Source organism: Varroa jacobsoni, unplaced genomic scaffold (assembly GCF_002532875.2).
Source record: "Varroa jacobsoni isolate VJ856 unplaced genomic scaffold, vjacob_1.0 scaffold_909, whole genome shotgun sequence".
In the NCBI taxonomy this organism is placed as follows: domain Eukaryota; kingdom Metazoa; phylum Arthropoda; class Arachnida; order Mesostigmata; family Varroidae; genus Varroa; species Varroa jacobsoni.
The window spans coordinates 16,631-27,863 of NW_019213811.1; the positions used below are offsets into that span (position 1 = coordinate 16,631).

The 11,233-nt window shown below is 41.2% G+C and overlaps 1 protein-coding gene across 1 annotated transcript; it reads right to left on the reverse strand.

The window, feature by feature from the left end:
- Window positions 1–844: 844 nt before the first annotated feature.
- LOC111264872 (uncharacterized) lies at window positions 845–10,887 on the reverse strand. Its single transcript, XM_086970232.1, has 12 exons — window positions 10,752–10,887; window positions 10,196–10,567; window positions 9,590–9,700; window positions 6,297–6,461; window positions 5,908–6,140; window positions 5,540–5,678; window positions 4,981–5,185; window positions 4,639–4,832; window positions 4,114–4,147; window positions 3,090–3,265; window positions 2,673–2,824; window positions 845–1,985 (listed from the first exon to the last, which is right to left on the reverse strand). The coding sequence occupies exons 1-12, from the start codon at window positions 10,885–10,887 to the stop codon at window positions 1,710–1,712; spliced, it is 2,193 nt and encodes a 730-aa protein (XP_086826358.1). The 3' UTR covers window positions 845–1,709.
- Window positions 10,888–11,233: the final 346 nt, after the last annotated feature.

Genomic DNA, 11,233 nt, shown 5'->3' on the forward strand with positions numbered 1-11,233 from the left:
GGGGACAGGGACGTGAATTGGAGAGAAGGGCAAGCCAGATTTGTAACGAGGACCAAGGTGATCGAACGAGAAAAACGGAAATGGTAGAGCAAGGCGGCAAGCGGTGGAACCATCTCCTCTGAAGAGGTTATTACCGAAAAACGAAGGGTATTGTTACTTCGCGCCATTGAAAGGAGAACGGCAAAGGTGGCGACGAGAAGCTGCCGCTCGAGATACTGACACCTTTTATCAACGGTTGCTATAGAGCATTCGTAAGTAATTCAGAAATTTAGCAAATAAACCCGTTGGTCGCCTTTAAGATGGCGAACAAAATACAGTTCAGTGTAATCTTAGGCACTACTAGGTCGCTGCTTTAAAATGTGTGCCAAAATTAAATATTTTTTTTTTTTTTTTTAATAATAATCACATGACGTAACTATAGGCCATTTCATTGCCCAATTCTAAGCAGCATTTACAAAATTTCCTTAACAATTGTTTGAAGCTGATTTAAACCGCGTAGATGTCCTCTACTAGTTAATAAAATGTCTAAATTTCGAAACGTTATAGGTTTTTCAGACGAAACAAAATTATTTTTCTAAAGGCGCATACCGCTGAATGTGAAAGCTGTATGAAACGGAAATAGTACGTAATTCGCTTTGCTATTCACCCAGCTTCCATGAGAGGGAAAAGCATTCTGGTATAGTAATCTTTTAAATATATCGCATACAAAACGCATGTTCCACCCATGACACAAACAGTTCTGCTTTATCAGATCAGTACTATAGTAATTCCTATATATATATATATATATATATATATATGAACTACTATAATACTATAAATATAGTGGTATAATATGGCCAACGATTACATGTCTCTGCGTAGGTGGAAAGTTGACACACCTTCAAGTGGACCTTCAGGTTTAGCACTCGAACACCCACCTGTACAGTGGAAACTGCCGACAACTCTTATGTATTGCAATACCGTGTGCATAGTATGTACTATATACAAAAAACGTTACATTTGCTTGTTGAAAATCATGGAAACGGGATCATCGAGTCCAGTATTTAGCTCTTAGAAGCCAAGAATGGGTACATGCTTATAGCATTTGGGTTAAGGAACTGTTCGAATGACTATAAGTGAGATACGACAGGCAAGCGGCAATGCAATAAGAGGAAAGTACTATTAGTTTAATGTAGTTATGCACAAAAAAAGAACCGTGTGTTAGCATCGTTATGTTAGCGAACCGTTCGTGACTAGAATTCCGTCGCGTAATATTTGAGAGCTACTATCTACAAAAGCTCGGGAGCGTGTCCGACCTTGATGACTGCGATATTCGGACATATGCACAATTTTAGGTCACTTACAAATGCTCTGGGCTTTTCCTCTGCCTCTATTTAGTTGCAATAGATAGTTCTCATCGATGGCTGAAAGCTTATATAGATCTAAACAGCATTAATGTTCTAGAAATTGTCCCTGCAGGCTGCATTCAGGTTCTATTGCCTGGCTTTCAAACGTCGGATTTTGTTTTTTTTTGATCTTAACGTTTTGAAATCAAACTGATAAGGTGATCAGAAATATAGATTTTTTCTTATCGAAGCTTTGAAAAGCAGATGGCATTACTTTATCCTTCGTAGATAACCGGTCTATGCTACTATTAAACGTGATGTCGAGCTAGGCAGGCGACAAGGCTTCGTGGCGAGCTAGTTATTCCTCGTGCTGTCACAGTTTTACGTGCTGCTAACACTCTTAAGTAAAGGCGTCCGCGTCTCCTCCGGGCCCGTATCGTCGTCTTCTCTACCCTTTCCACCCTCATCGGAGTCGAGCCGGACAAGCGGGGCTAGACCTTGCCTACTGCTTGGTCGGCCTAGGTACGTATCTCGTATACAGCTGCAGTCTCGAGAGCTTCGATGGGAGCAATTTCTGCTGCTTGCCCAAGATTCGCTCTGTTTCTGCCTCGTTAGGGGTGATAACAGCTTTCGTTCACAGCTTAACGAGAAGTCCACCTTGAGATGATGAATCAAAGTAACTCGGTCGGTATTATTGGCCGGGCATATATTATATATATGTACATATACGCGGTATACATAAATATCGTCTATGAATTTATAACCCGGCCCTTTATAAAAGAACATGCTTGTTTCTTGTACTTTACATAGCAGCTCGAACAATGCTATGGATTCTGGAGCTCGCTGCTTGCATCGGATTTACATTTGAATTACTACCCAATCGCTATTGAATTCGGGATACGTTTTTCAAGGGAGATGCGACGCGTTAGAAAAGAGGTCTGTAGCAGTAAAGTTTAAGTTGGAAACGTACCGATGTTGAATAAGGTAACTCGAACTTCTGCTTGTACTGTTTTGAGAGACGTTAGAAAAGAGGTCTGCAGAAGTAAAGTTTAAGTCGGAAATGTATCGATATTGAATAAGGCAACTAGAATTTCTACATGTACTGTTTTGAGAGACGTTGATTATGTGGCATATGTTCACGTGAATATCTTTCAACATACTATTCCACCATAGGAATGGCTGGACTGATACTTTATACAAGCCTCGGCTCGATCAATTGGACGGTGGGGTAACATGGAAAATTTTAAAAGGAAAGCCAGTCGTCCGTTATTCTTAGCTGACCAACAAAGAACGAAAATAACAGCTAAAATTAGGTCTATTCAACCTATGCAGGCACAGTGTTACCTTTTCAAACTGATCGAGTGGATGTCTCGGGTTCTGCAACGTTGGCGTACGTAGCACGAGACCCCTATGACAGCTCACTGAGGGATCGCCATTTAGCAAATGAGGCTGAACCAGCACCGCTTTGAAAGTTCCATTATCAATTCTATGTCGCTCTGCAAAAATCAGCCAAGCATGAAAATGTTGTCAGCTGCTTCAATGATCATCTGTCGGACTGGAAATATATCAGTGTCGTAGTGTCATTCATAGAAAGCGTACAGCTGGCGTAGACGTGAAATTTCTAATCAAAATCAAAGACACGTAGCGCGGATCGAAGACAGTGTCCTTATTGCTTGGCCTCAATGTTGCGTCCTTTTTGTCCTCTTCTTCTTTACCATCTTAAGTAATACAGCCCATTTGACTACATTTGTATTGTGTTACCTTTGCTATTGTCCGGAAGCGTCATCGACACGATACTGCCGCTTTTGCTGCTAAGCAGGTGCTGTTTGCACGGCTGTTGCGGCGGGTCCCTGCTGTTGTTGTGATTGCCCTTCATCTGAGTCAGCTGAAGATCATCAGCCACTGGGGCCTTTAGGCTACGACAGGACCCGCTATTTCTGCAATGACGGTAATAGCAACATCATAGATGGGAGGGTGCACAAAAGGACAAAATAAAAAGGAGAGCAGTAGTAGTAAAATAAGGCATCGAGACAGACACAGAGAGCTGGAGAGAGAAACATATTAGAAAAAGACCGGGTCAAAGGGAGTTTGACGCAAACCATTGCGTTTAACTAGATGAAAGGTACAGAGGTGCAGACCAACGTGTTGTCAAATACAGACTGTAATACGGGGAAGTTGCGTCCGCTAAGGCCGCTCTCTCCTTCGTTCGTCGAAGGTCTAGTGTGGGCGGGTGGGGACTGAGGGAAATGGCGACGCTGGAGTCTAGAGAACTAGGCTACCTTGTACGAGTAAACATCGCTGGCAGGCACAGATAGAAATAGATTATGGTGTCCGTTGACAGCCTGTATGGGCAGCATGATGGTGACCCACATCCAAAAACGGTGGCCACTCAATGAGAGTGGTGCACGCGGGATAGAGAGCAACAGGAGAAATTGTGCTAGGTAAATGCGCGTATTGTGTGGGCCAGCCACGTAGAGATCTGACAGGGATATGGGCCTTTGTTAGAGAAGCGGCTTTGACTGTTTCCAAGGGGAAGCAAATGCTGATCAGGGACAACGACATTGGTCCAGGTATTGCCTGTACGGTCTGTCACATACAGTAAGGTTGTTATTAGTAATATTAACATAGCAAAACAATAGCGATAACCGTATGCAAATGCATGGATCAATGCGATAATACAATTTCAACTGTCAGACCATATGCCATAACTAGTGGCGATATGGTAGCTATGTTTATACGCGTCGTTACTTACCATGGGCCAAAGTGGTAAGGAATAAATGCTTACTTATCGTTCAAATTTGCCGAAGATGGGTGGTTATCTGCAACGGGATAGGAAACGACTCTATGACATTAGCTATAACTCAACAACACCGCAAAGTCTGGGAAGTAAACTTAGGCAGAAGACCGAAACAAGTAATAACTGCACAGTTGTAAAACTGGAATATTTTAAATCATTTTCATACAGAGTATAATTTCTGTTCCGCCCTTATCGGTTCTAATGGATAACAACTATTATGCCTCATCGATAGCATTTAAATACTATTATCCCACGTATGAGTCTTCGCAGTATTTCGCAGCCTGGAAAAAATACTATTCAGACCTTAGCGTATAATATTAAGATGAAATAGATGAACTTAAAGCTTTCCATCTTATTTGAACGTCCCGTCACATAGCTAGGTCGTTAGCAAACTCTCATGATAAGGTTGCCAAATATTCTTTGACAATTTGTGTACTAATCGGCTTCAAGTAATGAGGATATTTCTTTCTTATTTGGCATAAATCCGTTATGTGGTTCTTTGTGAGTACGTACGCATGCCTTGATGGTGATCTTTAATCGTTCTCCGCCGCTGCAGTATAACCGTAACGCTGAGAATCAATAAAACGACAATTGCTAAGACAGCCAATAACAGAACGAGTTCGAGTTTCAGCAAACTCGAGAACAGCCCGGTACCTTCTGACGAGTGCTTTTTAGACGAGGCTGGCGTAGTCACAGTCAATCTAATCCTGCAATAATAACTTACGGTTTGCACGAACCCGAAAACACGCATCGTATAACTAGTCGAAATAATGCAGAATTGCCAGCAAGAATAGAATTTGAACTTACGGACTAGAACGCCCTTTGGCATTGGAAGCGTAGAGTACGAAGACATACTTGGTGCTCGGAATGAGGTTCGGTACCTGGAACACTGGCGTGTCCGTTCGTGTTAAGTTCAACTCGAGATGTTCAACCGCGACATTGAAGATTTCCAGGTGAAACGTCTGCCGCAGTCCGCCCGCATCACCAGGTTTGCACTTTATCAGTACGATGTCGTCCGTCTGGTTTCTTGCCATGCAATGCTCCACTGAACTCGGGGGGCCTATGGGAAATCGTCAAGAACGGAACGCTCTGCTTATATATTGAAGTACGGCTTCGTTAGCCATTAATGTGTGGTCGTCAACATTTTCAAATCATCCAATTGAAGTACGATATATTGTTTGTACTTCTTATTGGAAGAGAAAACAGTAAGAATAACGATTTCTTTATATAGCTTACTCTTTCGTTGGCTGTTTATAATTAAACAATAACTTAATATCAAGTCCAGAAATAGCTTCTTCCATTCTCTACTTAGTATGAATGTGCAACTGGAAGACCTTACTAGCTGGTATCAGGCGGTAGGCACAGGGTTGAACTTGACTGCCGACCTCATTAGTCGCCCAACAAAACAATGTACCAAATGATTTTGCGAATCTTGGCCGATAGGTAACAATCGATCGCGTATGATTAAAGCTAAATGCTTTTTCATCAAAGTCCGCAACATTTGTGGTGTTCAGTGTCCAGGTGTATTTAGTCGGTGGGGGGTCCGCGTCAACCTTTGAAAATGACGAAAATAGTCCAAATAGACGAAAGGATTAGATCAACTTATTGACTCAAGAATGTGATGAACCCTTACAACTATGCACTCTAAGTACTAACTAGAAATAGGAAAACGTTTAAAAGGAAAATTTAGCTCTATCGGTCTTTCTAAAGGCAGCTAAGCTAATTCTTGAATATTTAACGGAGAGGACACAACAGTTATTCATTTAGATAAACCTGGCTTACATTGCAAGGTATGTCAGCGTCTTCATCAACGGCGACACCATAAACGAGGTTTTGCCGTGAACGACATACGGGCGCGAAATGTACACGCAGCTCTAGCTCGTTGCTTTCGATTTCGCCTTCAGAATTCGCGGCTACGCACTGGTATTGGCCTGCGCTTTCGCGATGGATTTGTTGGAGGACTAGAGACTGATTCGTCATAATGATTCCTGAAGATAGATTTACGCAGATTACGCCTTTTTGCGACCATAATTATGAACGAGTCCACTGTTTCTTAGTGCGATTTGCGCAAACTACTAAATCCATCGAAGATCAAAGTGTGCATGCTAGGGTCGAGCACTAGTCACGTTTAGATGGCTATGTTTGTAATACACAGCTCTTATTCTGCCTACCTTGACGGGCGTGGGCGGCTAGGACAAGCCCCTTAAATTTCCAAAACACCTCGGTAACAGCAGGATTAGCCCGAACTTGGCAGTCAAAATAAACGTCAGTTCCCTCACGCACTGAAGTTGCATTCAGCATGTGTTTACCTAGAACTAGATTCAACTGGGGCGGATCTGTAACGAACAACGTAGGCAAAACCGCGTCTCATATACAACTGCGATGTACTTAACTCAAATCACTGCGTAAATCATTTGTTTATATGTTATAAAGGTTACAATTGACTGTCAACAGCTGTATACAACCCGGGTCATTGTCGGCATGTGCTTTCAACTGAAAAGCGGTTCGTACAGCCACGCTTTAATACGCTTTTTAATTGCTTTTCGTATCTTTTTTTTTCTCGTAGCTATTAACAACTTGAAAAAAAACTTTACAATAATATATATTCAGAAGTAAGCCGGATGGTTTTGTGACGCGATATGCCGTCATATTATTTCAGCCAGTAGGCTTAGTATGTAGCTCTACAAATGGATTCATCATGTAAACAGGGCCCTTTTGCGGACCTGTTGCCGGAGTCAACGCGATTGTGCCCTCTACTATTGTTCCAATCAGATTGTGAGAAAGCTCTTTAAAAATGGCTATCGGAATGGTTGTTTGCACAGCAGGAATCCACAATAGTAGCAACTATAATAAGCCTTGTGATAACCGCTTACGAATGGATATCGTTTCTTTCGCGTTATGTGCATAGGGGGAAAAATTATTATGGGAAAAGGGGGCACCCCTAATCGTTATTTTTAGTGATCTCGCACGATAGCCGTACATATAACTATAACAACAATGTTATAACAACAATAATATAAAACAAGGCAAGCCCAGCAGTGCGGGAAAGTCATCTCTTTCAATAAACAAAATACGGCCTATAAAAAACATAGGCTTTATCGATTTAAACACACGCGTACAATACCAATTTAACCCTGAATAAATGATTTATGTGCTAATTTTTAAATGCACATAGCGTTTAACTGTCTTCGAGCAGAGAATAAGAGTGTATTTTACCGTGTGATACGATAAAAAGTACTCACATTGAACGTTTAAGAGGAAACTATCCTCAAACGGAGTTTCCGGTAATAGCGGGTTACCTTCTGCGCGACATGATAGATATTTTCTGTCATCGTCCACGGTTGGTAGAAACGATACCGTGTTTGTTGTAAAGTTGTTCCCTGCGAACAAATTTTGCTTAGCTCGACTGAACGGAGGCTTCCAAAATGGCTCAAATCTATTATAGTTTAGGCTGCGGTTTCAGTTAAGATGCTTCAATGTATTAATTGTAGTTAATATTTTCGAATAAACGCTATAGCGTAACAGTTAGAAGGGTAATAGTGTGAAATAAAGTCAAGCCTAGATAAATGTGTATATAGATGGTAAGGAATGGATTCCAGTTAGCTATTATCCAAGTTAGGGTATGTGATAATTGTAATTTACTAACCAAAAACGCCGCTCTCTCTCAACACCTTGAGCTTCTTGTTGTTAATCCACCAGGTCAATTGCGGATGTGGCCTTCCCCCCACCGATGTGCAAGTTGCTTCGGTACGCCTTTTTGTTGAGAGAGGCTGGCGAATCCGATTGATCCGTATTTCCAGTGGTGGAACTACAAAAAAGCGGACGTTGCAAGATCAGCCTTCCTGAAAATTTCGCTACCTCCTCTGTGCAACAAGTTACTCTTACCCAGAAGCTTTCAATATGCCGGCTTTATTTCGCCTTCCACTTCGTCCATCATTAAGAAGGCAAATAGTTAAACATTTTTTTGAGGTTAATATAATTACCGTTTTGTTCTAACTTCTAAGTATCTTGTAGGATTACGACAAAGTATGTCCGAGGTGCTAATCAAGTAAGCTTTTGTCACAATCTAGTAGCAATTCAGATGCTGAGATCGAATTTACTCAGCTACCAAAGCTCTAGTTACGCAAACGCCCGCGGCCCTCTGATCTCTCGTGTTATGCTAACGATGCAACACCAAAGTGAGCTTTAACGTTATTTTCATAGCACAGTGTTTTTGTATCAAAATATTTATCTATAAACTTACGATTCATATCAATGGTAATGTTTGCTGTTCGTAGGGTAGTTGGTATCGTAGCTGATAGATAATTATTTTCACGAGAGACTTTCCGCTCACTCTTGTCTTCGTTCTGAGCATGACATACGAACGTAGCATGAAGGTGACTCCGATCCAGTCGCTTAATGGTAAGCTCGTTAGTAACAAGTCTGCGAGGATGGTTGGGTACTAGTACGTCTGAATCGTGAATCAGCTTCCCGTCTGAATACCACGATACGCGGGCGCGGGGTTTTGCTGGAAAAAAAAAGAATAAGTTGTGCTACCAACGTTGAAGTGTCTACATTTGGCCTTAATAATGTAAAAAAATACCAACGGATATTTCTCTAGATGTAAGGCAATTTTTCTATGACTTCTTTTGTCTTCTGTTACTTTCGTTTCTAATCATTTTGTTATTGTGTGGAGTCGAGACAATTTGGAGAACAGAGATCATAAATCGTCGTTATCAAGCATCAATTATGATACACCATAGCATTTCTGCATGTGCCTGTGTACGCAGCACAAACATGCTAAGAGTAGGTAGATAGGCGCTGGCGTGCACGATACACACGACAGTTCTGCTGCGGAGCCTATTTAATGGCCGATAATGCTCTCATGCGTGCCAGAAACAACAGTTGGTATCGACAGTTAACAAGCATTAAAAAGCCCCCGCGTGTAAGGTTCTAAAAGGTCAAATAACTACTTTGCATTTGATCTTGCTGTGACTGGCACCTATTAAAAGGTCGTTCTTGAAGTGTCTACTACCTGCTATTTTGCTTTGCCTAGATGTATTTATCTCATATTATCAATTCAGAAGTTATTAGAGAAAAGTTTTTTTTTTCAAGTATTTCGTGAATTAGCTTGTTCCTCAAAAGCAGAATACTTACATTGTGCTGTTAAACACGAATGGGTTACTATCTACATATCCAAGCCCGTAGCGATGATTGAAACATGCAGATTTCAGTAAATCTTACTGTTGGCTAGAGCTATAGTGGGTGATAAATAAAAAATATAAGGGTAGCAAGCAGCATATTAAAATCAGTGGATGCCCCCACCTCAGTTGTGGCAAATTAGATTATTGATTGAGTAGAACGTTAGGCACAAATCAATAAACTTCACTATGCGCCCCAAATCCTAGCCCAATCTGTGTCGGCATGAAAATAACATTCGAACAAATGAATAGAAATTATTCAATTCAAAATCAGTGTCGTTTACCATCGATGGCTTCACAGGTGACGACTAGTGAGGCACCCTCGTCAAATGGACCAATAAAGCCTGTTAGGGTCTTGCCTTTCTGATCTCGGATACGGACTTCACTGGGAGGTACTGCAAAATAAACGGATGGATTGATTTGTAATATGCTCAATGTATACAATGAGGCCTGAAAAAAACGCTTGCTTCTATAATAGGACACACACATATTTATACATACGTATATATATATATATATATATATATATATATATTATCTCTTCAGTAGAGAAAAAGACAATAGGATAACACAGGTACTTGATCTAGATTTAACTATCTTAAAATGGGAACTTAAAGTGAACATCTCGTTATAATGCCGCTATGTTTTGTCATACAAATAAAGTGTCTATAAATATCAGATAGGAGTTGATAGTAAATGATGAATGAAAGAATTATACCGAGTTTTATGTACCACTGAAAACATTATATTGAAGTATTCTAATAACTTTCGTTTCATCCCATGCATCTGTGTGACGTTATTGTGCCGGCGCTGCTAAAAATAATGTAAATTTTTCAGTTAGTTTGTGCTGAATCCCGATGATGATTTTGCTTCGAGGCCGGCTCACTTACCAACAACGTTTAAGTGAATAAATCGGTTTTGTGAGGGCCTATTTTTGTAGTCTGCCCGACAGCGGTACTGGCCAGCATCAGATTCAAAGACAGGCTCTATTTTGAGCGCAGGTGGACGCATAAGTACATAAAAGTATGAGCGGTTAATGAACTCAGCGTACGGTGTGAGTGTCGCTTTTGAGAGTGGCTGATCAATAGCATCCACTGAGAAGATTGGTGTAGCACTTCTTGAGTACCCGTCGCCATGATACCAGAGAATAAGAGTAAGAGCTCCTTCTCCACGCGCACCCATATCGTCAGCTCTGAGAGGCACTTCGATATCGCATGGCAGATATACATGCGAACCGTGTACGGCCTGAATCGTAGGCACATCTGCAATAGCAATGCAAAAAAAAAAACTGCCGGTCGCTCATGATAATTCCAGCAGCAGAACTAGCTGGGGCCATACTCTAGAACGATCTGACAACAACGAAACGTACGACCGTACGCTTATGGATCCGAACAAATTCCGCTTCCCACTGCACCGTTTTACCTATACGTACCATTTCATACAAACCTTTATGGCTTTTCTCCCTGTTAGCATTATTTGCCGGAACCCCAGTCACCATCCATAGTTGTTTATGCATGGTAACAAACGGAAGCTGAAGTAGTATCGGCAGGAGTTGGGCATAAACGAGTGGAGGTCCCCTCATCGCCTCTAGCGTACCTTCTTCATGCTTTGGAAAAGCACCAACACCCTATCGCTGAAGTAACGCATGTGAACAGAAAATGAATACAGAGAAGTAAGGCCAGTAAGTTTTGCATAATTCTAAAAAAATAGGAACTCGATTTACAAATGCCGCATTTAAGCACATATCTATCATAAAAGCAGGTGTTTATCGATAAGTGGTTTTTCCCCGGTGCAACGATATAGCCTCTACAAAGATCATAGCTTTTCTTCGCGGTGGATCTGGTACTTATGTTTTATGTGTTATTATTTAATGTAATTGTGTGTTCTCATATGGGTCAGAAGAGCTGGAAATCTTACCTATAATTGCT